The following is a 27,961-nucleotide window of genomic DNA, read 5'->3' as shown; positions in this document are numbered from 1 at the left end:
GATTTTAATGAAAATCTGGGTATCAGTGTAATTCTATATGGTGATTGAGGATATCGAGTCAAAAGACTGCATTTCGTAAAATTAAGCGCTTAATTACATACTTAATATTAATTATAAATATATCATCCCACCTATTCCTTCCATCACAATGATTATTTCCTACGTTTTAGGATATTCCATCATGGTAACTTCATCTCATATTACCACAACAATTTCCACAGATATTTCTATAATAATTTCTCAATATTTCTCTGATAATTTCTCAATCTTTCTCGATATTTCTATACATATCTAAAAGCTTCGGTATCAGATTTTCTTTTTATTTCTACATCTATAAATCTTTATCTTGTATTAATTTTTCTAGGGAAATTGCATGTAGTTAATTGCGAAACACAAAGATGATAAATTGTGGTATTCATCAAAGAGATGAATGCGGAAATGAACAGGTCTGTCGAGGAATGAGTCGAGCTGGAGAAACCTAATCAGAATTCAATTAATTTTCTGTTAAGAATAGTTTAATGGACTTACGCAGAATCATATACATTTAAGAGCCAAGGAATATATATATATATATATATATATATATATATATATATATATATATATATATATATATATATATAGATAGATATATATATATATATATATATAAAAGATGTATAAAAGAAAGAGACAGGAGGTCAAGAGAAAGGTGCAAGAGGTGAAAAAGAGGGCAAATGAGAGTTGGGGTGAGAGAGTATCATTAAATTTTAGGGAGAATAAAAAGATGTTCTAGAAGGAGGTAAATAAAGTGCGTAAGACAAGGGAGCAAATGGGAACTTCAGTGAAGGGCGCAAATGGGGAGGTGATAACAAGTAGTGGTGATGTGAGAAGGAGATGGAGTGAGTATTTTGAAGGTTTGTTGAATGTGTTTGATGATAGAGTGGCAGATATAGGGTGTTTTGGTCGAGGTGGTGTGCAAATTGAGAGGGTTAGGGAAAATGATTTGGTAAACAGAGAAGAGGTAGTAAAAGCTTTGCGGAAGATGAAAGCCGGCAAGGCAGCAGGTTTGGATGGCATTGCAGTGGAATTTATTAAAAAAGGGGGTGACTGTATTATTGACTGGTTGGTAAGGTTATTTAATGTATGTATGACTCATGGTGAGGTGCCTGAGGATTGGCGGAATGCGTGCATAGTGCCATTGTACAAAGGCAAAGGGGATAAGAGTGAGTGCTCAAATTACAGAGGTATAAGTTTGTTGAGTATTCCTGGTAAATTATATGGGAGGGTATTGATTGCGAGGGTGAAGGCATGTACAGAGCATCAGATTGGGGAAGAGCAGTGTGGTTTCAGAAGTGGTAGAGGAAATGTGGATCAGGTGTTTGCTTTGAAGAATGTATGTGAGAAATACTTAGAAAAGCAAATGGATTTGTATGTAGCATTTATGGATCAGGAGAAGGCATATGATAGAGTTGATAGAGATGCTCTGTGGAAGGTATTAAGAATATATGGTGTGGGAGGCAAGTTGTTAGAAGCAGTGAAAAGTTTTTATCGAGGATGTAAGGCATGTGTACGTGTAGGAAGAGAGGAAAGAGATTGGTTCTCAGTGAATATAGGTTTGCGGCAGGGGTGTGTGATGTCTCCATGGTTGTTTAATTTGTTTATGGATGGGGTTGTTAGGGAGGTGAATGCAAGAGTTTTGGAAAGAGGGGCAAGTATGAAGTCTGTTGGGGATGAGAGAGCTTGGGAAGTGAGTCAGTTGTTGTTCGCTGATGATACAGCGCTGGTGGCTGATTCATGTGAGAAACTGCAGAAGCTGGTGACTGAGTTTGGTAAAGTGTGTGAAAGAAGAAAGTTAAGAGTAAATGTGAATAAGAGCAAGGTTATTAGGTACAGTAGGGTTGAGGGTCAAGTCAATTGGGAGGTAAGTTTGAATGGAGAAAAACTGGAGGAAGTAAAGTGTTTTAGATATCTGGGAGTGGATCTGGCAGCGGATGGAACCATGGAAGCGGAAGTGGATCATAGGGTGGGGGAGGGGGCGAAAATTCTGGGAGCCTTGAAGAATGTGTGGAAGTCGAGAACATTATCTCGGAAAGCAAAAATGGGTATGTTTGAAGGAATAGTTGTTCCAACAATGTTGTATGGTTGCGAGGCGTGGGCTATGGATAGAGTTGTGCGCAGGAGGGTGGATGTGCTGGAAATATATATATATATATATATATATATATATATATATATATATATATATATATATATATATATATAAGTGAAATGAAAGAGATCATTGAAACATAAATGGCTAAACATAATGACTGCAAAATCTCCAAGCAAGACTTTACGAACCGAATGAACTACAGTTGTGTAAACAGAACTAAACGAGGAATGACTCGTGTCACAAGCAATTATGTAGTTTTCTCCGGAATTCTTGCCTGGAAAATGTTCGCTTCAGTCAGACACGAAAAAAGTAATTGGATGTCGAATTTCCTCAAACAAATTTGTGTTCTGATTTCCAGTCCTCCTCCTCCTCCTTCTCATCCTCATCCCCTTCCTGCTGCTCCTCCTCCATCTTCCTCCTCCTCTTCTTCCCCCCCCTCTTCTTCCCCCCCCCCCCGCATCCTCCTCTTCTTCCTCCTCCTCCTTCTCCTTCTCCTTCGCCTCCTTCAGCTAGACTCAAGACGTCCTCCAAGTCAGATGATGGCGGCCGTTGAATAGGATCAGCGACAGGAGGGCTGGTCCACTCCCCAGGGAACTGTATACCTTGTCAGCTTAAGGACATCTACTCCTCCCTCCCACTGTGTAAATGGAGACATGCCCCAGCCTTCCATACTACTACTGCTGCAAGCGCCCTCTCTCTCTCTCTCTCTCTCTCTCTCTCTCTCTCTCTCTCTCTCTCTCTCTCTCTCTCGTCTACTCCTGAAGTAAGAGAGGGCGTCTGCCTTTACTGTGGAGGAGAGCCTGTACTGTGTGTGTGTGTGTGTGTGTGTGTGTGTGTGTGTGTGTGTGTGTGTGTGTGTGTAGTGTGCATGGGAGAGAGAGAGAGAGAGAGAGAGAGAGAGAGAGAGAGAGAGAGAGAGAGAGAGAGAGAGAGAGAGAGAGAGAGAGAGAGAGCGTTTTTAGGTACATCTTGGGTTAAGGTGCAACCTGGGACATGGTCCATCTTGGGATAGGCCCTATCCCGGGTCAAGTCCCATCCTGGAATGTAGACCCATATAACTATGAGGTCCAACCTTGGTTGAGGTCCCTTGTGAGACAAGTGTCCATCCCAGAAAAGGTCCACCTTGGGATAAGACTCATCCCAGGACAAGGTAAATCCAGGAATAGGGCCGCCCTGGGATGGGATGAAGCCTCTCCTGGGATAAGGTCTCTCCTGGGATAAGGTCTCTCCTGGGATAAGGTCCCTTCTGTCAATCTGACGTCAGGCAAACTTTAGTCCACTACATACTTTTATGACTGAAACTTGTACAGCCTAATTCATTAACATGAATATAAAAATCAACGACAGAAAAAGAAAAAACGCTTGTTTGAGTAGTTGAAGTAGTAGGAAATTTTCTTCAGGATTGTTTTTAGAAAAAATCTTTGGCATCAATCAGACGCGAGAAAAGTCATTTGGTCTAATTTTCTCAAACATAACGTGTGTGTCTTTCATTCGAGACACCATCATCATCATCCTTCGATTCTCTGGTCTTTAGGTTTATTCTCCATTCCTAGACAATCCTATGATGATTCACTGTCCCTTAGCTTTATTTTCCCTGGTTATCTAGTCCTTCCTTGCTAAATTTCATTCGTTATTTCCTCAACTTTCATCATTCTTCTGTTCCTCAACTTCGTCTCTCTGACATTCGTCAGTTTTCTCTCGATTTCATTCCACAGTCGAGCAATCTCTTCGTCTCACACGTAACACGTAACAACGCATGACTCACTCACACACAAACCTGTTCATCATGACTCTAGACTTTCCTGCGGTGGGCGCTACGCGCTTGACCTGTCTTTTGGCAAAGTCTCGTCGTCAAGTCAGTATTTCTCCAGACACTCATTTAAGTCAATACATCCGGCTTATTTTCATGCACTTCTCGCAATCTCATCAAATTTCCTATTTCACTTTTCCATTTCCTTCCATCGCTCATTGTCGTATACGACTCCGGCACGACCTTGTCTCTGCCCTTTTCCACAGGAGGCAACGAAAGGAAGGTAGGTCACTCACGCCGTGCCCATGACCTCGTCTGTGCCTTTGTGACACATGGTCAGGGTCAAATAAATCACAATGTCAAATAAATCAAATTAATTTACTTCCCACGAACTTTGTGTCTGAGGATCCAATCCTCAAGTTAATGGTGGAAAAGTCTTTGTTCTCTTACGAGTGATGAGAGAGAGAGAGAGAGAGAGAGAGAGAGAGAGAGAGAGAGAGAGAGAGAGAGAGAGAGAGAGAGAGAGAGAGACTCTCTATCGCTACGAGAAATTTAAAGACACATACACTCAGGACATTACGTTAACCTCCCAGTGACATGGGACAAACCCGGTTATCATCACAGTGTTGTGATAGAGAAACTTGGCTCTGCTTAAAACGTGGGATGAAACACACCACGGCGGTAGAGTTCAACGAAGCCCCGTAGCCTCCTCCTCTGTTATTACTACAGCAGGAGAAGTTGTTGGCCTCTTTAATAAATACCGAAGGGTGTTTACTCTACTCTACCTACCGTAAAAAGCAACCCCCGTCTTCTACCATCCTCATGAATGAGGCGGTGAGGCGAGCACAACCAACAGTATGAGAACAACCAGCTGATGTGTGTGTGTGTGTGTGTGTGTGTGTGTGTGTGTGTGTGTGTAAAGAATGACACATGACTGAGGTCTTGGTGAGCTTCCAGCACCTCTAACCTGACCTTGACCCCTTCTGCCGCCTCCGACAATGACCTGACCTGAGAGTAACGCACGTGCATATATCGTGAGGGAGATAGGATTGTATTCACTCCCGAGTCCTGATCCACAGGGGGTGTGATAAAGGCCACAGTTATGTAGATTTGGAAGCGACCGTCGTATCTAAGGTTGTCGCGAACGATCCGTGGGTCGTGGTAATCAGTTGCTGTATATTAGACTCCTATTAGGAAATGTGATGTAACTATGAACGGAGTATAAGAAACGTATGAAAAAGAAAGAGAAAAACTTTCGACTATGAATAACAAAGCGAAGATATTCGGTCATGTATGATAACTTCATAAGTATTCGGTCACGTATGTTAAGTTCATAAGTATTCGGTCATGTATGATAAGTTCATAGATATTTCGGTCATGTATGATACGTTCATAAATATTCGTTCAAGCATGATAAGTCTATAAGTATTCGGTCATGTATGATAAGTTCATAGATATTTCGGTCATGTATGATACGTTCATAAATATTCGTTCAAGCATGATAAGTCTATAAGTATTCGGTCATGTATGATAAGTTCATAGATATTTCGGTCATGTATGATACGTTCATAAATATTCGTTCAAGCATGATAAGTCTATAAGTATTCGGTCATATTCTGATGTTTGAAACATATCTAGAATGATAGGAAATGCTTTAGCATCATGAGCTTCAGATGCGATGTATAACATCACCTTCTCTTCACATTTTACAAGATCAAGCGTCAGGTCAGACTCTCGTCTTCAATCGTTCATCTACATTTACAGGAAATAAACCAGTTGATCTTGTCCTTCCATAAGACTATTTCATGTCACAATGGAGGCCTGGGGTAGCTTCAGCTCCAAACGTACGACAGCCCATCGCCTTACATCCTTATTTCTGGTTTCCAATTCCCCAAATCCTCTTTGATCAAGATCACCTTCCGATCTACGATCCATTCCCTCGCAACCTCTCGCCTTAACCACTCACATTTATCCTCATCAAATTACGAGAGAAATCCCTCTACCTGCCACGCACTTCGTCAGCCAACATCCCTGCATTTGCTAACATCTCCTTCTTCGACTCACTAACTTCTTCTCTGACACTTCCTCCTCCTGTTGGAAAACACCGTCGCATAAACGCCAATAAAGAAGTGCTAAATCATATGCACAACTCGCCGTTTTAAATGGATACCGTAGGTTAAGTGGGAATCTACCAGGTAGCGGAGTCAAACAGTAATTACAATTCTGGCAACCAATCAGGCGAGCGAAGGAGGAAGCCAACACGGGAGGAGAAAAAGGGGCAACCAGCCAGAGAGTATTATATCGAGGATAATGAGCACCGAAACTACAGTGATTCAGTGTAATGAACGAACCAACGGAGAGCTGACTCACTCAATCATAAAGCAGGAATACAAAACCGCCGGCCAGCGAAATGAGGGAGACTAGAGCTACGAAGTGGATGGGGATTGGCTAGGAAAGGTGAGGCTTGACTAGTGTAGCATGGAATCGATTGGTTGGCACAGATGAAGCTGGTTATCGCCGATTACGATTGGATAATACAGGTTAGTATCGAAAGGCATTGGTTAGGATTGGGAATCGATTGGTTGGTACAGATAAAGTTGGTTATCGCCAATTATGATTGGTTAATACAGGTTAGTATTAGTTAGGATTGGATGGTACAATAATATTCCCCAAAAGTATTTAGTCTCATTGCCTTGTGATCTCCCTCGACCACATACGTCAACAAACGAACCCAACCAACCACCCATTTTCTGGAGGAACCGGTAGAAACAGACAAAGCGTCTCCTGCCAGAGGCTACCTAGCCAGCCTGGGCGCCCGCAGGAACCATTTAATCGCTCGGAAAACAGTCTTTGAAAAATCTTCGAGACATGCAAATCCAAGCTAAAGAAATATGTAGATTTTTTTTCTGCCAAACCACGTTTCTTCCCATTAACTTGGCCGACTTCAGATGGGAAAAAGAATGAAAAGAAAACGGAGGATCTGTCGGGGTAAAAAGAGAACACAGGCAAAATGTACTTGAGACTAAATTTGCCTCCATCCAGAACCTTCCTGAACTGAAGAAGGGGGAAAAAAAAAAGGTCAATGAAAAATCAAGTGACAAGAAAAGAACACGGAAACGACAAACGACCTGGGAGTCCATGGAATTCCTCAACCCAAATCAGGAGGTGGTCGCTGGATCCCTACATTGTTGTGCCTTCTAGCTTGCATCCCTTGCCCAACGTCTAATTGACTGTCACACGCAGTTCCACACCTTTGCTTTCTTCGTCTTGCTCAGGATTTATCTTCTTCTTCTTCTTCCCCCGCTGGCGTGTTACCCATAGCCTCGTTTGCCTTTCACTTCGAGGTAGTGTCGCCACAAGAAGGGGTAGGGGTCTGTCGGCCTTTGTTCCAAAGAGGAAGATTGATATCCGGGCCACAGAACACGTATGCAAATTCAAGCGGTATGAACACCTTACCCCCACCATTATACTGACTGCGAAATGAATATTAAGTAGGATTGTGGGAGGTGGGGGAGAGTAAGGAGGAGGGAGGGATGGGGTAGAATTGACGAGGGGGTGAAACTGTGGGGACCTGTGTTCTAACATGTGTGAGGGTGGAACTGTGGGGACCTGTGTTCAAATATGTGTGAGGGTGGAACTGTAGGGACCTGTGTTCAAATATGTGTGGGGTGGAACTGTGGGGACCTGTGTTCTAAAATGTGTGGGGTGGAACTGAGGGGACCTGTGTTCTAATAAGTGTGGGGGTAGAACTGTGGGGACCTGTGTTCTAACATGTGTGGAGGTGGAACTCTGGGACCTGTGTTCTAACATGTGTAGGGGTGGAGGTGTGGGGACCTGTGTTATGATGCGTGTGGGGCTCAGTGTTATGGAAATAATGGTCCCTGTGTTACAGAAGTGGAGGGCTCTGTGTTATGGTTATGGTGGGCCCCTGTGTTATGAAAATGTGTGGGGGGGCCCGATGTGCTAAGAATGGAAGAGCCTGCGAAGGCCTATTTTGGGGGCCCTGTGTTACAGTCATACCTGTGTTACAAAAATGGAAATGTGTGGTAATACAGTAGGGTGACTTTAGCACAGGAGTGGATCTCCACGCTGGAATGAATGCTCCCGTCTAAGACCCCTAGTGAAATGTATGCAAATCAAGGCTGATTACCATAACCAAGTGGTGAGGTGGTTACCATCCAACCAGACGTGCCATTTATGAATTTCTTCGCGAGGTCGTTAATAGAAATTCAAGGAAATTGTTCTCTTAGAGAAAACGGAAGTGGGAATTTACATTTAGATCCTCGAGGTGATATGTATTTCTTTTTTATGTTGTTGTTTCAAATGTTAAGGGAGTTTAATTAGGTAGGTTACATTAGCACATGATAGTACCAAGACGGAGAACTGTTCCACGATTGGCCACTGTCTGTATTTCTGTCTGTCTGTCTGTCTGTCTCTCTCTCTCTCTCTCTCTCTCTCTCTCTCTCTCTCTCTCTCTCTCTCTCTCTCTCTCTCTCTCCTTCAAAACAAGCACCAGCAGGACCTCCCTGCTGCCACAATCCATCTGCCCATCCGTTCAATATATATATATTTGAATATTAGGAAATTCAAATCGCCACTCATTCTTCAGTAAAGTCTCAATATTCCCGGGCCCGATTTAGACGTACTCGGTGGTCGGAGAGAGAGAGAGAGAGAGAGAGAGAGAGAGAGAGAGAGAGAGAGAGAGAGAGAGAGAGAGAGAGAGAGAGAGAGAGAGAGAGAGAGAGTTACCCCTTCCTAGCGTTTGGGTGGGGTTAGGGGGTAGGGTAACGTGAGAGAGTAACCCCCCCCCCAACCCCCCGACGTACACCTGATAAATTGAACAAACTTTTGTCCAAAATATTTCCCTACTCGCGGGCAAGGGCGAGCTTTTTTCGTGTTAGATTTTTCATGCATTTTTTTATATATATCTGTGGGTTCGGGTGTAGTATTTTGCTGGGGGGTTCATTTATGGAGATTTATTTGTTTTCATTCTTTGTTTTATGTAACTGAATTTATTTATTTTTTGTGGTCTGGTTACTGTATTTGTTTATCGGATGTTGTGAGATGTTTTTGTGTGTATATGTGTGGAATTACTATTTCTGTATTTCCGAGAGAGAGAGAGAGAGAGAGAGAGAGAGAGAGAGAGAGAGAGAGAGAGAGAGAGAGAGAGAGAGAGAGAGAGAGACTTTCACACTCATGTTACCCCGTCACTTAACCTTATATATATATATATATATATATATATATATATATATATATGTGTGTGTGTGTGTGTGTGTGTGTGTCTGTGTGTGTGTGTATACACTAAAGTCTGGACCCACGGCACAGGACAGGCTGCTGCATCCCACACTTTCTGTATGACGACCAAGCACACGAGGATAGACCGTTATCTTCCTTCTGTTGTCTTTCCCTCTCCTGTCACCACTTCCACCCTTAAGAGTCAGGTCTACGAACACTCCAGGAAATCTAATTATTTTTTTTTCCATTTCTTTTTCCTCACTGTCTTCATTTTTTCTTCCATCTCAGACGACCATGACTGAGGAATGCTGCTTGCCTGCTCCATGTCTCAGCCACTGGGAGAAAAAAATGTAGTAACAGAGGAATCCTTCGAACCACACAATTTTACCCATTGATAACATTCCCTCTTCACACTCCTATTTACACTCCTATTTGCATTCCTATTTACACTCTTCTTTACACTCCTATTTACATTCCTATCTAACAACCTTCCTTATTAAACCATGTCACCACCTTAACCATCACCTCCTGTTTATCCAACCTCTCCATTCAATTCAACCCCAGTCTGAACGCAACCCCTCCCTCACCCTCTTCCCTAGGCCACCTGGACGTCTCCACCCCAACCCCTCCACACCCCACACCCCCTGTATAACACACACACACACACACACACACACACACACACACACACACACTCGCCTATGCCCCCCAACACAACAGGTCATAGACGGGATTCCATACCAATGACATGAGCCCTTACTTTTACCTGTGGCCTAATTACTCCGCCTGTGTGAATTTGATTACGTGCAATGCCAAGGGTTTCTCTGGTAATTAGCCTTAGAGTCGTGTCTCCTCGCATTTATTTTTCGCCTCTTCATGTGTTCCTGGAGCTGGCAGAGGGAGGCTGATCCTCGTGGGTTTTTTTTTTTATTTTTGGTTCGATTTGGTGTGGGTTATTGATGTGTGAGATGATCTATTTGAGATAGATCACCTTAGTAAATGTGATTAAATAAATCACATATAAATGTACTACCTCATATATATATATATATATATATATATATATATATATATATATATATATACGCAAACAAAACACACACACACACACACACACACACACACACACACACACACACACACACACATACCTACATAGACACGGGGAATCACATAAATACACAGAAACACACACACACAAACCCAGGTAGTTCCGGTAACACAGGTCGGTGTTACTTCAACATAGGGGAAAATCCTCGTCCAACTCGTATCTTTACGTCAGTTCATTTCTTATATTCGCAGATTCGCTTTTTTTTTATTTTCCGTTGCTGTTTATTTACAAAAGAAAGAAAGAAAAAAAAGATACGTGGACATGTTGACTTCATCAACGGTGTAAACATTTGCCAGTGATGTTTTCTCTGGTCGTTATTTGATACAAAGTCAGAAAAGTTGTAGTAAATGTTTAAGTTTGTTTGTCAAGACTTGTGTAACACAAGGAAGATAAAACGCATTTCATCTGAAGATAAAAGTAAGGAGTAACCGATTATACACATTCACATGTAAATATATACACATATACATATACACACACACACACACACACACACACACACACATATATATATATATATATATATATATATATATATATATATATATATATATATATATATATATATATATATAAGTACGTGTGTTTCTAGGTCACGTTAAACTGGTATAAATGAATCACTCAAAAAATATTTTCCCATTGAAATGGATTAAATTTTTTCTTTTGAAAAGACCTTACCAGTAACATATTCAAATACAACATTATAATCAACTGCTGTATGTAACGTATTAAAAGCAGTACACTCTCTACTTTAATATCACTGGATGTACGATGATATAAGAATGATCGTAAGCTCGAAAATTTCTAGAGGTTATTTTTGTTCTTAGGATTGTGAGCGTCTTGTGTGAGTTGTGCTGGTCAGGGAACCCATCAAAAACACTATATATATATATATATATATATATATATATATATATATATATATATATATATATATATATATATTATATAGTTTTATCTCCCTTTTTTTAACAAAATGAAACCTAGTAGCACAAACACCTACGTACTAGCCTGCCTATCGGCTGACTATAAACTAAATGTCTGTTAATACAGAAGAGAATCATGTTTTATACACATTTCCACATTTTTTTTTTTTGAGTTTTACATTCTCTACTTTCATCTGAAATCTGAAATGTGTTGTCTGCAGGTCCCTCCCTTACTCAGCCCCATCATAGACGCAACTTGGCTTTTTTTTTTTTGCCAAATTCATCCTCTTTTGACGATGAAAAATGAAAAAAAAGAAATAGGAGAGAAGAACTTAATACTTCATTCAAATACCTTTTGAATGAAGGAATGAAGACTTTTTGACATTTACATTGAATAGTTTTTCATATAGTAATTACCTGATCTCTTATTTCTATCATTTTTACAGAATACATTTTGAGAATTACGTTTTTCTTGTCAATTTAAAACATTTTCTTTCCAGAATCTTAAAACCTAAAGCGAACGACATAAACATAAACCATTACCAACATTGTACTCAAGATAAATATTCTTGATATTGCTGCTATCAACATCAAGGTTAGATAAACCATTAAAGAAGAAGAGATAAGTCGATAAGTGAATATGAAATCATATAAGTTTAAAGTGTAACTCAACGAAATTACTTAACGCAACGAAGGTTAAGTACGGGACAATAGGAATCCCTATTATGACCCTTTTTACTCTCTCGTTCCTCGTGTATATAACCCGGAACTATGATCCTTATATTTCATTAAAACACTCAACATCAAACCCTCACCCAATTTACATGCAAATTTCTGTTGTGACGCTTTCATAACCCACGAAATCGCAAGGAAGCGCTATTTAAATGCTGTATGTTCCTTATGATCCACTTTACAACCTATCATACATACGTACCTGTTTGCTAATTACAGGTAAGGGTTAGATAATCAATAAAGATAAAAAGAAAACATGTATTAATCTTTCTAAATTACGAAAAGTAAGTAAGTTTTGTGTATCTAAGTTTTGTCCTTGTAGTTAACGAAGTTCGTTTTATATGTTGAATTCTTTGGCCAGTACGGCCACCTCCTCACTTGGGTGATTCCACAGTTCTCCGCCTAATTAGCTACTCTTGGCATCCATCAGCGCTTCGCCACCCCGCTAATGTCGCCCTGTTCTGAATATATATCTCCCGCGCATAAATTACTTAATTATTCAGGCCTCCTCGACACGGGTATTCAAAACTTGTCCGGGACACGACATTTGTGGCGAGACAAGGTCGTCTTCAGATGTGGGGTCACGCCTCCTCCTCCTCCTCCTCCTCCGGCCGCCCACAGCTGCGGTCGCTGGCTGCGAGAGGCGCCAGTGAAACCCGCTCGCCGCGTTATAATACGTGACACATATGTGGCTGATGAATCCCTTCCTTCTATAACCTCTTGGGCAAAGGTGCGGGAATTTTTCACATTTTCTTTTCCTTTTTCTTCTCGTGGATAAGAAGGCAAGTTATCATCTTCCTTAATGTTATATCAGTAGAGTGAGCGTCTGTTTCGCTTTTCTTAGTGTCTTTCTGTTAATCTGTTTCTCTGTCTGTTTGTGTCTGTTTTCTCTCAGTCTCCTTTAATCTCTTTCCTCCTTTCTCCTGTTTTCTGCCTCATTCACCCTTTGCCTGCTCGTTTACCAGGCTCACCCTTTCTCTTCAGTGACTCGTCCCTCTCCCCTGCTTGGCCGAAAGGGAAAAACCGATAGAAAAAATAGGGAAGGGTGGGGAGCGGGGTTTTAACGAGCTGGGTTAAGAGAGACAATTAGACGTTCACTATACAAACGGGAGCGGTCGCTATGGAGAACGCATTGTGCATCGTCATTTCCTTTTATTTTTTCCAAACTTTAAAAACGGTGATGTGAAGACGTCTATGCGCGCGCGCGCGCGCGTGTGTGTGTGTATGTGTGTGTGTGTGTGTGTGCTTGTGAGGTGTCTGTGGGTCTGTACGTACGTGCTTGCCAGGCGCACATCATGCAGAATGGATCTGGTCTATAAGTGGTTGATCAACATTTGTTTCTCTGGTCACAAACTGAGCAACATCGAACCTCACAATGTTTCTGTGTTCCTCCTTTTCTATCTTCTTCATGTTACCTTCTCTCTCTCTCTCTCTCTCTCTCTCTCTCTCTCTCTCTCTCTCTCTCTCTCTCTCTCTCTCTCAGAGCCCCTGGTGATGCCAGCTGCAGGCGGCTTCTCAACACCCCACCTGAACCTCCCCACAAAACCTCCAATAGAAAACGTTTTTTTTTTTTTTCCCTCCCTGGCCTCCAGCCTCCTCTGGTGTGTGGCACCCCATCCTCTCCCTCGCTTCCTCCCACCATGACCCAGACACACTCCTCCTGACACAACCTCTCCCCGCGACACCACCCATCCCTCACCTTGACACAACTCCCCTTTTTCACACACTTACGCAACTCTTCTCTCTGACACAACTCCCCTCTCTTCGACACAAGCTCTCCCCCCCCACCTCCCGACGCTGCTCCCTCCCTCTGACACAAACCTCTCTCCCTGACTTAACCCTTCCCCCCCAGATACAACCCTTCCCTCTCCCCCCTGACAAAGAAACCACACGCGCCTCCCTCCTCGTGAACTCCCAGCTAGGAATGGAAGACGCAATATCTGCTCCCACAGTTTAAGACAGATATCCTTATCACCTATAAACAGCTACACGAACAAATGAATAGATAAATAGATATATAGCTATCTGAATGATAGAATAGTTAGAAAATACATACATAGATAAATATATAGCTATCTGAATGATAGAATAGTTAGAAAATACATACATAGATAAATATATAGCTATCTGAATGATAGAATAGTTAGAAAATACATAAATTGATAAATATATAGCTATCTGAATGATAGAATAGTTAGAAAATACATACATAGATAAATATATAGCTATCTGAATGATAGAATAGTTAGAAAATACATAAATTGATAAATATATAGCTATCTGAATGATAGAATAGTTAGAAAATACATACATAGATAAATATATAGCTATCTGAATGATAGAATAGTTAGAAAATACATACATAGATAAATATATACACTAATAGATTTATATACAGATAAGAAATACAAAAATTGATATAGAAACGATCATTGGGCATAGATAAGCTAACAGCATCCACAGAAGTGCATCTGTTCTGTGAAGGGGCGAGCATGTGTGGACATCATTTGAAAAACAGCCAATAAAAAAAGGGTACATGCTAGCCATACATTCCGACAACAGCTGGACAAAAGCCGCATCTATCCATACGAAAAAAGTGGAAAACAGCCACACGGAACCCCTCACAAAATTTATGTAAAAGCCACACAAAAGGGCACCTACAACAGCCACACAAAAACCACATAAAAATGTATCAAAGCAACACAAAAGGTGAAGTTTATTTCAGCATTTATTTTGGGATGAATTTTTTTTTTAATTCGTTCTCTATCCTAGGAAAAACTGGGACCCGAGATCACATTAGAATATATTGATGGAAGGAATTGTGGCGAGATATGTCTGACCTATCTAAACGTACACCTATCCACAGAAGTGAGGAAGGATGGTGAATAGGGTAACGGTTAGTGGAGGGATGAAATGAATAGTCTGGGTGGAGTGAAAGGTAGAAGGGGGAGGACTGGAAGGATAGGCAGATGGAATCAGGGACAGGTGAGGGGAGTCACAGGATAGGTGAAGGAGAAAGCATTTAGCTATTTCAATCCCTCGAGGACAAGGATAGGCTGTAGATAACTGGGAAGTGAGGAAGAGGAGGTTAAACAGGAGGGGCTGTGGGGAGTCGGGGGGGGGGGGGGGGGGGGGGTTTCTCCGTGTGGGGAAGGGGGGTTAAACAGGAGGTGTAAAGGAGCACTTGAGGGTGGCTGAGAGGGTTCAAGGACGGCTGGAAAATGGGCCAAGTGGAGACTTGTGTGGTGTCAGAGCGACGGGAGACGATGGGGGAGTGGGAAGACCCTCGAGGAGGAGGATCAGGGAGAGAGAGAGAGAGAGAGAGAGAGAGAGAGAGAGAGAGAGAGAGAGAGAGAGAGAGAGAGAGAGAGAGAGAGAGAGAGAGAATCAAAGGAAGGTGAAAGCATCGATCAAGAACACAAAGCACCATCGAAATCACACTGAAAAACAAGTACCATCTGTGCTTCCTGACCCTCCACTCAGAGAGTGTTTTAACAGTGATGTTGCACCAGGAGCTGGCTCGTACAAGGATCTGTGTCCCAGGAGGAGCTGGCTCGTACAAGGATCTGTGTCTCAGGAGGAGCTGGCTCGTACAAGGATCTGTGTCTCAGGAGGAGCTGGCTCGTACAAGGATCTGTGTCCCTGGAGGAGCTGGCTCGTACAAGGATCTGTGTCCCAGGAGGAGCTGGCTCGTACAAGGATCTGTGTCCTAGGAGGAGCTGGCTCGTACAAGGATCTGTGTCTCAGGAGGAGCTGGCTCGTACAAGGATCTGTGTCCCAGGAGGAGCTGGCTCGTACAAGGATCTGTGTCTCAGGAGGAGCTGGCTCGTACAAGGATCTGTGTCTCAGGAGGAGCTGGCTCGTATAAGGACCCGTTAACTTTGAAGGAGCTGGCTCGTACGAGGACCCGTTTCCCCCGAAGGAGCCTGGTCATACAAGAAGCGAAATCCTTCACGGAGGAAGTTCGTCGAGCGTAAAGGGGGGTGAGGAATCTAAATGGGATCCTACGTTTATAGGAGGGGAGGTGGGCGGGTGGTACGTGAAGAGGAGGAGGGTAAATAAGAGCGACACGAACGCCTACAAAGAAGAGGAGAGACCCGGTGGTCGTCACGTCTACAGGGAGGCATACAGATGCTATAAGAAAGTCTACAAGAACAAGCACAGATCCACAACTCACGTCTACAGTAATGCCAGGCGAATCGTAGACAATGATCTGCTCGTTATTGGAGGGGCTGAACTGGTAGAATTGGTCTGATCCTCGCCACCAGTTGAGCGAATAGAGATTGGCTCCCTCAAGGTCGAAGTGACACGCCAGCTGCACCGTCTTGCCTGCTTGGACGATAGGGGGAACACGCATCTCCAAGATCCGAATGCCGGCTGTGCCTAGAGAGAAAAGAAAGAGAGAGAGAGAGAGAGAGAGATTATTATCATTGCTTTATCACATATAAGTCCAGGAATTCCTTCTGGTGAGGCTCCTGCAGTTCTAGGGCCGCGCTACAATCAGAAGCAGGGAAAGGAGGAACTCCTCTGTAGGGAGAAGATCCTCGAGGAGAGGGTAGTCTCTTTTCGTCAACTGAAGAAGATCATTTATCACACGCGGTGTAACCACAAACAGGAGGGGTTGAGGCAGCTTATGCATACATACATATAAAAGATTATACCAGGGTGTAGAACAGGTAGCAGAAACTAAATATTCACCAGCCTGCATCTCAGTGTTTGTGCGTGGAAAATGGAAAGGAAAGGAAAGGGTTACGGTTCCAGGGTTCGTATCCTGGAAACACAAGATGCTAAAGAGGGAAAATAAAAATAAAATAAGCGTTTGAAGTTTGTCTTCAGGTAAGGACCCGATAACATGATGTGTAAGATGATTTCCAGATATTATAGAAGACTTCAACATATGTCTGACGGAATATTAACTATTTAAAGCTGTTGATATGATACGTAGAGGGAACTGATAATTTACAGAATATGACCAAGTTTGACGTGAAATACATTTATGACTTTTCGATGCATCACTGGGTCACAAAGTCCGGAATGCCATCATCGGTGTGGTCTCTTTTGTTTTCAATACTTTCTCCTCCTCCTCCTCTTCCTCCTCCTCCTCCTTTTCCTCCTCCTCCTCGCTTTCCCTTTCCTCCTTCTAATCCTCGTCTCCTCCTCTCCCTTCTCCTCCTCCTTCTCTACTCTTCTCCCTTTTCCTCGTTCTCCTCTCTCTCTCTCTCTCTCTCTCTCTCTCTCTCTCTCTCTCTCTCTCTCTCTCTCTCTCTCTCTCCTCCTCCTCCTCCTCCTCCTCTCCTCCTCTCGCCTCATTTCCTCCTTCAACAGCTTCGACAAAATGCTCTTAGCGACGACCAAAGATGGTGAGGACCTCTGCTGTGATCGCAGACCATCCATAACCAACACATGCAAGGCTCTACCGAAATACGTCAAGTTCACACAAAATATCCGTCGAAGCTGTGTAGAAATACGTCTTGATCGCCAAAATGAGGCAAGGTCTTGTAGAAATACGTACAGGACATCTAGAAATGCGGTTCTGTCGTCTAGAAATAGGTCAAGGGTGTCTAGAAATATGTTACAGTCGTATCTTTTCCAGGAGCACATCCCTGTCCAGTCACAAAGCCTCTGGTGCAATATAAACGAAGAAATCTTACCCGGTTTCAGAGACCTGAGGGAGATTACAGGGCATTTCTTGTACACAGAAAACATGATGACAGTGATTGATTCCCAGATACGAAGGAACCTTAGTTATTATGCATTTATTAGATACGTTGCTGGCTACATCTTGTAAAGGTACGAGTATATGAGCATTGAACTGTGTGGAATTAAACGGTTATTTCTCCAGTCTCTTCATGTTTACGAGATATTGTTCAACCGCTTGAAATGTCTCGAACGGCGAGAACTGTTGGATGAGAGGAGAAACAGGAAAGCGAACTATTGTTTACCCCATTATTACTTATCATTATCATCACTATACGTTGAGCACTATGTACACATCACCCAACTCAATGGAAAGATCTCTCTCTCTCTCTCTCTCTCTCTCTCTCTCTCTCTCTCTCTCTCTCTCTCTCTCTCTCTCTGAGCACTATGTACACATCACCCAACTCAATGGAAAGATCTCTCTCTCTCTCTCTCTCTCTCTCTCTCTCTCTCTCTCTCTCTCTGAGCACTATGTACACATCACCCAACTCAATGGAAAGATCTCTCTCTCTCTCTCTCTCTCTCTCTCTCTCTCTCTCGCAAAGACTTCTTTCGTGCTGATGTATTTTCCTCATATTCAACTTCCTGCTCGTTAATTTCCGTCGCTCGTGTTTGACGACATATTTCCTTTTGCTTGATTATTCGTCGACGTCTATATGGTGGTTGGGGGGGAAGTGGTCGGCCCAATAGGAAGCCTGCAATATGAAAGGGCAGGAGGCAGGAGTACCGTGCTAACAGTGGGCTGCTCCCTCATTCAACCTCCTCACTGGGCAATACAACCCTTTCTCCCTTCCCCGGGGCATTTTCACTGAATTAGTCACTACAATTAATGCAGGCTACAACCGCACTCTTGTATGCTTGGGATGTTGTGATTTTTCCTGTATATGTGTGTGTGTGTGTGTGTGTGTGTGTGTGTGTGTGTGTGTGTGTGTGTGTGCAAGCGAATGATAACAACATACACAAAATAATATCAACATGAATTATGCAACTAACCCAAAAATCATTTGAACACAAACCCTGAGCCATGGAGAGAGAGGAGTCGTATACACAGCGTATGGTAGCCAACATGAGAATCATTACAGAGAAACTTGAAAGTTTCACAAACAAACTGATTAAGAAGTACTGTCAACAAAGGACAAGACCTCATTATAATAGGCTAACAAGCTCGCTCGTTCGTTGTGTCTCCAGGCTGTTGGCTGTGGGGGGGATGTGGGGTGCGGGAGGAGGGGGGGTTGATGGTGGTTCGTGGTTCACTGGTGGTGAGGGGGATCTTAACCCCCCCCCCTCTCCCCATACCCCCTCTTACCCCATGCTAATTAGACTTTGCTCCGGGGGGTCATGGACTGTTTCCTGGGGGTGGGTTTTGGGGGGGGGGGGGTGAGGAGGTCATGGGCTATTTATCTAGCTTCGAGGATATTGTCTTCCTTCTCCTGTGTGGCTGAAGACGAGATTAGGTTACCCTCGGCGAAGGAATAACTTGGGTTTTCCAGCAGATGTGGACGTGTGGAGTAATTTTACGAAAATGGAGAAATACCAGCGGAAGGGGAAATTCTCAGAGGCGTTTGCATGCCTGTGGGTTAGTTTCCCTCGCCGGGAGAGGAGCGGAAACAAATGCCTCTCGCTCAGGACGTCATATTTATTTACGGCTCTGTCAAAGGTAAAGTATTGGGCGCCATCTAGCGCCCGGCCTGCGAGACTGCATCTACCCCTGGGAGGAGTTTGTCACATCAACCCATGAGGAACTGGTGTGTGTGTGTGTGTATGTGTGTGTGTGTGTGTGTGTGTGTGTGTGTGTGTGTGTGTGTGTGTGTGTGTGCTTGTGTGGGTGTGTGTGTGTGGTAGGCCTCTATGACCTTCACCAGCGTCCATGGTTCTGTATGAGGAGAGGGACATGCAGAAAGGACGAGGAGGAGGAAGAGGAGGAGGAAGAGGAAGAAGAAGAAGAATAGAGTAGCAGCAGCAGCAGCAGAAGAAGAAGAAGAAGAAGAAGAAGAAGAAGGAGAGGAAGAAGAAGAAGGAGAGAGAGAGAGAGAGAGAGAGAGAGAGAGAGAGAGAGAGAGAGAGAGAGAGAGAGAGAGAGAGAGAGAGAGAGAGCAGTCACTCTCACACTGAAGGTCGAGGTGGAAGGTAAGTCTTTAAGGTCGTCTAACACCTCTGGTTTTCCAGAGAGAGTGATGGCGCGGGTGTCGAAGCCTCGTACTGCACAAGATTGTGGAAGGATTAGCTGGATGAAAAGGTTCTCGTGAGGGGAATTGAGGGTGAGCCTTCCTAAGGGGTAGGCTGGTAGAGAGGTACCGTGATGGAGGGATAGACTGGTGGAGTGATGGAGTGAGGCAGAGAGAGAGAGAGAGAGAGAGAGAGAGAGAGAGAGAGAGAGGGATAAAAATGCTTGTATCCTCCAGACTCCATCTTGGAGTAATACATGTAGCTGTATCTTTCACACGCCATCTTGGAGTAATCAATCTCTTTTCTGAAGAAATCTGTAATCTTGATGTAGACAGAGCCATGCCATGATAGTATGGGCGAAGGGTACGTAACTAGGGGGGTAGGTAGAGGCATGTATAGGGCGTGCAGTGGGCACATCAACACTACAGGGGAGGAGGAACACAAATGCAAAAGAAATTTTAGGTTTTTTTCCTCTGCGGTACAGACCAGAGACAGCGCTGGTGTGTGCTGAGAGACCAGAGACAGCGCTGGTGTGTGCTGAGAGACCAGAGACAGCGCTGGTGTGTGCTGAGAGACCAGAGACAGCGCTGGTGTGTGCTGAGAGACCAGAGACAGCGCTGGTGTGTGCTGAGAGACCAGAGACAGCGCTGGTGTGTGCTGAGAGACCAGAGACAGCGCTGGTGTGTGCTGAGAGATGATAAGGTCTGGCTGGGAAATATTTGCGAGACAAAATCTTATAATGATAACGCCTTAAGGGAGGAGGAGGAGGCGGAGGCGGAGGAGGAGGGAGGCGGAGGCGGAGGAGGAGGAGGGAGGCGGAGGCGGAGGAGGAGGGAGGAGAAAAATGATTTATCAAGAAAACACCGAAATGCCAAAGGTTCTCGGTGAAAGCAGAAGGATAATAAGGAGTCCCAGAATAGCGCAGGTTCTCCAGAAAATAAGTCGAAGGGGAAAAAAAATATATATATTCGCATCAACGGAAGACGAAGTGACATCCAACATCGCTTCGTCGTCCTCTTCTGCGGCAGTGAGGGCAAGAGCCGCGGGAGGTGGCTGGCGGAGGAGCCGGGCCTGGAAGGCTCGGTACTTCAGATTCAGGAGAAATGGCAGGATAGGCGTCGGCGACGCAGGAGGAGGCCGGGCAGAAGGAGAGAGACCTGAGTGGCAGGTCAGCACCAGGGGAGACGATCGACCCTGTTGTACTACCTGGTCCAGGAGGAGAGATGCTCACCAGACCGGGGCTAAGGCAGAGGTGACGGGTGGTGGACGTAGGAGGAGGAGGAGGAGGAGGAGGAGGAGGAGGAGGAGGAGGAGGAGGAGCAGATGGAGAGGGAGGAAGGAAGGAAGGAAGGAGGAGGAGGAGAGATACTCAGAAGAGAGTTAGAAAACAAGAATTAGGAACAATGAGGGAAAAAGAAGGGATTTATAATGGCCAGGTCCCCAACTTGAGGACCCGAGCCATAAAAAAACTTCAGTGTGTTTATTTACATTAAGAGTACACACACACACGCACACACACACACACACACGCACACACACACACACACACACACACACACACACACACACACACACACACAGGAGTAGCGTAAAGCATATTTACCGTCGCACTTAAGAAGTGGAACACTCTCTTTCACAGGTAGGCAAGCTCAGTCCCCCGAGCGGAAATTACAGAAACAAACACACAAAATAAAATCCCTTGCCTAGCCGATTTAATCTCAAACACTGCCTGATACACACACACACACACACACACACACAGACACACACACACACACTAGAATCTCACTCAACTCATCAGGTACAACTGATTCAATACGAGGGTCGTCCTAAAGCCAAGCAACAAGCCACCTTCCTTTCCTAGTCCCTCCCTCAGCTGCGTCAGGTCTTGGGTCGTCCTCCTCAGTACGTAACGCCCTGCCTACCTTGCGTCACCTCGGGTCTTCGGTTCTGCGTACTCAGAACTGTGTCACAGCGTGAGGCTCCCGGAAGAAGTCCAGGGTTCGAATCTCCCGGTGGGAGATTCTGGAAAACACCCAAGTCACATGCAGAGTTTTATAGCAATCCTTCTGCAGCTGATTTTTTTTTCTTCTGTGTTTTAATTCTCTCTCTCTCTCTCTCTCTCTCTCTCTCTCTCTCTCTCTCTCTCTCTCTCTCTCTCTCTCTCTCTCCTTCTATGCTATACCTCCAGTCCCTTCTTTCTCACTCCTCCTCTCACTCTTCCCTAACACTCTCCCTCTCACTCTCTCTCTCTCTCACCATCCCTATCACCCTCTCTCTCTCACCCTCCCTCTCACCCTCCCTCTCACCCTCCCTCTCATCCTCCCTCTCACTCTCCCTCTCACCCTCCCTCTCACCCTCCCTCTCACCCTCCCTCTTACCCTCCCTCTCACCCTCCATTAATGGTACGTCTTGTGTTGTTCGTTCCCGCCTTAGTGTTGCCATAGTGATAGTACAACTTGATATTGTCCTCCCGACTCTATTGTGGTAGAGACGGAGCCCGCTGACCTGCTGCAGGTCCCTCAAGACGCAACACAAAGCTGATGGAAAGTGGAACGAAATCAAGCTGAATGACTGAGATTAGTATGAGTATAGGGAGGACTGTAGTACGTGAGATTAGGGAGGACTGTAGTACGTGAGATTAGGGATGTAATGGTTAGTAGACTTGACGTCTTGAGCATGAAGGTAAGACGCTTGAGCACGACTGTGTGATCCTTGAGCACGACGGTACGACACATGAACAATACGGGATGACCCTTGAACACGACGGTACGACCGTTGAACACGACGATACGACCGTTGACCACGACGAGACGAGAGTGTGACCTCCAATCTGACCGTTAAAGGTCAAAGATAATCAGAGAACGAGCTCAGTGTTGAGCTAAAGACAAGAAAGCTTAGGAAGCAATACAAAAAAAAGGAAACTAGACATCTGTCAAATGTTTTCGTCCACCAAATGTGGGGTTAAGACACCTCAGATTGTGCCAGGGAATCCCCTTCCCCTGTCTCAGGATCCCCTGCACGTCCAGGGGCAGCCCGACCCTGCTACCCTCATCATAAAGGTCTTAGATTATCTCAACGTGTCTATAGAGGATCCAACCGGCACGACGCATCGAGGCTTCAATCCGATTCCGCTTAGATTTCGTACTTGATGAAAAGGGTTTCGATTCCGTCATTAGTGTCTGAGATCCCGACCTAACGTGAGATGAAGATCAACGAGAGAGAGAGAGAGAGAGAGAGAGAGAGAGAGAGAGAGTAATGCAACGCAATGTTAATACAAGCCATACAATATATAACGAAACCGTAAGACATAAATGATAAAAAAAAAAAGAAACCTGCGAAGTAAAAGAAACCCTTACAGCATAAATAGAACCCACGTCAAAGAAAACCACACCGCGTCAAACAGAACTACGCAGCGTAAAATGAAACTAAACCGCGTAAACCAAACTATCCCCCCCCCCCCCCAGCAGCGTCAGCCAGAGGAGACGAGACGCCACAGGTCAATCCACAGGTCAAGAGGTCAACAACCATAATGATACACCGGTTGTTTGTGTCACCAATTCTGCCGCTGATGACCTAACCTGTTGCGTCAACTGCTGGGCAGCGAGCGGCAGTTTGCCTCGTTAGGTCATTGGCACTGCGTGGGAGAGGTCAAAGGTCGTTTGCCAGTAGTACCATTTTCAATGCGTCATCTCACTGATAAACGATAAACTTTCGTATTAACCAAGCTTAACGATACTGAGTTACATACAGCTTTAACTTACACACAGCTTTAACTTACGCTAACCATCAGTTTAACCCGACAGCATCAGTTCCGCTAGATCAAGTTAAAGCTGCAGTAAAAAAAAACAAAGCTTAATCTAACGTGTGATGGGAACTTCAAGCTTTCCCATAGATCAGTTAAATCTAGACTAAGTTAGATGAATTTAACAGTGATAAAGTCATTATGGGAGAAGCGGCGTCTGGCACCGTATCAAGCCCGATCAGAACACACACATCTCGATTGCCATCAGCCAATCAGCGGGCTTCCCTATCACCCTCCCTCCCCTCCACTCCCCTTCTCCTCCCCTCCCCCTCCCCTCTCTCTCTCTCCCCAGAGATTATGTTGCCGTTCCCGGCACAATAGCAACAGCCACAGAGGTAAACCCCGAAAGTGAATGTGAAAAAAAAAAAAAATGGGAAACCATTTGCGAAAGAGGAAATAAAGAGGAAACAAGAAAATATGTGTAATAACAGACCTGATACGTGTGTGTGTGTGTGTGTGTGTGTGTGTGTGTGTGTGTGTGTGTGTGTGTGTGTGTGTGTGTGGTGTGTGTGTGTGTGTGCGCGCGTCAGGGCCAGACGAGGGCCACACAGGTGGTGCCAGGAGCCGGGTATTGACAGTACCATCTGTCGAGGGCCAACCAGCTGTGCCGGCCAGCCTGGCGTGTGTAGCCATCTGTGGATCAACAGGGAGTCGAGGGCGATTATATCCCTGGTTGCGGGAGGTTATCTTGGTTGGAGGAGGTTGGCGTGGTTGGAGGAGGTTATCTTGGTTGTAGGAGGTTGGCGTGGTTGTAGGAGGTTATCTTGGCTGGAGGAGATTAGCGTGGTTGGAGGAGGTTATCTTGGTTGGGGGAGGTTATCTTGGTTGGGGGAGGATGCCGTGGTTGGAGGAGGTTATCTTGGTTGGAGGAGGATGCCGTGGTTGGAGGAGGATGCCGTGGTTGGAGGAGGTTATCTTGGTTGGGGGAGGATGCCGTGGTTGGAGGAGGTTATCTTGGTTGGAGGAGGTTGCCGTGGTTGGAGGAGGTTATCTCAGATAGAAGAGGTTATTATGAGCTAGGAGGTTATCATCTTGTGTAGTGTTGGTTACGAAAGGTTCGGGAAGATAGTGGAATGTGGAAGACATTTAGTGATAAAAGATATTCACAACAGCGAGCTATCTGTTATTAATTATCTTACGATGATAAACCTTCATTAAGGTAAATAACTCCGGTAGATGATATCATGTATAGGTCAAGGGAGCATTTACCTAATGCCCTTTTCCTTAACACCCTACCTAACTCACCCCCTCTGCCCCCATAGACCCCATTTACCCATCTCTCCCCTTCACCCCAGACTCTTCCCCTTTCCCCATCGCTCTCCCCCTCTCTCTACCGTTATCAGGTGCGGCTGGTGGACGAGGGAGAGGACCAGGTAATGGCCGGCAAATTGAGTTTAAACCGTCATTGTGAACGTGGCTCACACAGACACACAGACCTTTTAGAGTTGGGGAATTGTGTGGTGTTTTCTTCAACCCACGGCTTTGTGTAGTGGCGTGTGGCGGTAACGCGGGAGGTGTGTGGTGTGGTACGAGACAGAGACGAGGGGGGGAGGGGAGTTGTTGTTGGTGTGTGTGTGTGTGTGTGTGTGTGGAGGTACGTAGCGAGAGAGAGAGAGAGAGAGAGAGAGAGAGAGAGAGAGAGAGAGAGAGAGAGAGAGAGAGAGAGAGAGAGAGAGAGAGAAAGAAGCATAATTGTTCGCAAACACTTCGTAGTAAAGGTCGTATCGTATCGCAGGTCGATCAAGTAGAAGGTAAGTCCCTAAACATTCCTGATACCATGACATGACAAGATGCAACAGACATGACAATGACAGTATTCCCCATGTGGCTTGTCATGATGATGAAGCCAGTCATCCTAACTTTGAGAGATGACTGTCAAATACACGTCATGTTTTCAAAATGATGCTCTAAATGATTTTTGATTACCAAAGGATAGGTAACACATTAGAGGTATACATGCAAATATTGGAAATGTCTTTGAGAGATCGCTTTATATAAATTTAATAAGTTGATTCTTTTTTTTGAGAAATTAGTCTGGCCTTCAACTGTTACAACTGTATTGTCAACAATAATCTTGAAATAGGGATCATTTTGGGATTCAGGAGATATTCACAATACTTTGCCGATATTGTATTGAATTTTTGTAATAACTGAAATGTGTTACAGTCGAATACAACGAGGGTAATAACTTGAAGACGTAGGTTCCAATCCTTCGTAATAACCATGACAAGTTGGTCTGTGACACGACCAATAACTTCAGGAGGCTCAGCTTACAATTTCGAGCAATAACTTCGAAAAAAAATTATTAGTCCGATTTACTCGCCATTATTTACAGATGTCATTTACAGAAGTCATTTACAGATGTCATTTACAGATGTCCGATTTACAGATGTCATTTCTATCTATCATAACTTAGTTCCCGACCAGAGGGACGTAGGAAAATTTACTATCCCCTCGAAAACCATCACCCCCGGGGGAGCACAGAGACCTCCCCAGGGTCCTTTGTCGTGAGAAATAATCCACAGGGGAGTAAAGACATAGTCAGGGACCCTGGGGGGAAAAAAATCCCTTCCCCCCAAGGGAGCGAAGACCTACTCGAGGTTCAGGGGAATATAATCCCACAGGGGAGAGATGACCTGCCCAATGTCCTAGAAGAAAATCCCTCCCGGGTGTTGACCGTAACCCCTGCTATAGCCTGGTGGGCAAGGTCCTCAATCTGGTTGATCCCACGGGACAATGATGCACACGATTCTTTCCCCCTGTAGTGCACAATTCCTCCCAAAGACTATATATATATATATATATATATATATATATATATATATATATATATATATATATATATATATATATATATATATTGGAAAGGATCACAATTTTGCGCGTGATCAAGATATTCCTACGAGTCCATGGGGAAACACGCTAAGTTCCCACGTGCACTTTCGTGTCATAATCATATCTCTTGTGTCTCCCCTGATGATGTGATCATTACACGAAAGTGCACTTGGGAACTTATCGTGTTTCATTTTCCCCGTGGACTCATAGGAATATATATATATATATATATATATATATATATATATATATATATATATATATATATATATATATATATATAGTGGTTGAGAGGTTGGGGGGAGGGGGAGGAGGATGGAGGGGGTTGATACTTGAGGCCCCCCCACCTGCCAGAGGTACACCTAACCTAACCTAACGCAGTGAGTGAAACGGAAAAACTCATCTCCCTTGCTTTGTGAGCCAACCCTCCCGCACCCCTTCCCTTATTCCTCTACCCATTTCCCTCCTATTTTCCTCCTCCTCCTCCTCCCATTTCCGTCGGAGATTTACTCTCCCACTCCCTCTATTCACTCTCTCTTTCTCTCCCCCTAAGTTCATTATTCCGTTACTGCAGCCTCTTCTTCTCTCCCTACCACCAAGTTCCGACTGGCCCCATTCCATTCTTCCGTTCCATCTCTGCTGTTCCATTCTAGCTCCACTGCTTTGTTGTATTATGCTTTTTCGCTTTCTCTCTATCCTTCCCCCCGTTCCATATCCGCTGTTCTGTTTCGTTCCAAATGTTCCGGTCCTCCCTCCTTGATTTGTTCCATTGGTCCATTCCACCTCCGCCGTTCGGTTCAACTCCACAGTCCCATTCCACCTCTCTAGTTCCGTTCCACCTATCGGTCCATCGACCTCGTGTACCATGTTCATTTACCTTTAATTCTCCGATTCTTGGTCAACCATCCTTGTACTGTAGCCGCTCACACCAGCTCGTCCTTGACTCCACCTCTCTCTCTCTCTCTCTCTCTCTCTCTCTCTCTCTCTCTCTCTCTCTCTCTCTCTCTCATCAATCTATCTATCTATCTATCTATCTATCTATCTATCTATATATATATATATATATATATATATATATATATATATATATATACATACATATATATACCCCCTCCACTTCCCCGTCCATGGCCTCCTGCAGGACAAAGCCCCAAGATCCTCTCACAGGACAGGAGGCTTATCCTGCATTACCTCCCCTCGTTCCAGCCATTACGGTAGAGACAAGACTAAGAACACCGGTGACAGTCTAATTGGTCGTTGGCTCACCGTCTTCAGGTAATTGACTCTAAGTGACGATCAATTGGGTAATGACACCGGAGCTTTGCCTGTAAAGGATAGCGCGATGGATGATCAGTGATTAATGATTAATCAATGTCATGTTCCAGGACTTCGTAGTGATAAGGGTGAATTCGGTGGGAGGAATTGTCACCAAGGAAATATAGAGGATGTGTGTGTGTGTGTGTGTGTGTGTGTGTGTGTGTGTGTGTGTGTGTGTGTGTGTGTTATGTAAGCTTTTGGAAGTGAAAAGATCCAAGAAATGAACTAAAGAATAGAGAATCTCACAGAC

At 44.3% G+C, this 27,961-nt stretch overlaps 1 protein-coding gene across 4 annotated transcripts in view; it reads right to left on the bottom strand.

Annotated features, from left to right (window-relative positions):
* Window positions 1-27,961, bottom strand: part of LOC139752684 (uncharacterized) — a 201,402-nt gene that overhangs the window by 63,210 nt on the left and 110,231 nt on the right. For all 4 annotated transcript variants that reach the window (XM_071668476.1, XM_071668474.1, XM_071668473.1 and 1 more), the window contains exon 3: window positions 16,069-16,274. In XM_071668476.1, coding sequence (XP_071524577.1) covers window positions 16,069-16,274 — 206 coding nt within the window. The remainder of the gene's footprint in view (window positions 1-16,068; window positions 16,275-27,961) is intronic.

This window comes from Panulirus ornatus, chromosome 13 (assembly GCF_036320965.1).
Source record: "Panulirus ornatus isolate Po-2019 chromosome 13, ASM3632096v1, whole genome shotgun sequence".
Lineage (NCBI taxonomy): Eukaryota > Metazoa > Arthropoda > Malacostraca > Decapoda > Palinuridae > Panulirus > Panulirus ornatus.
The sequence above is the reverse complement of the archived record's forward strand: the minus strand, read 5'-3'. Positions and strand labels throughout refer to the sequence as shown.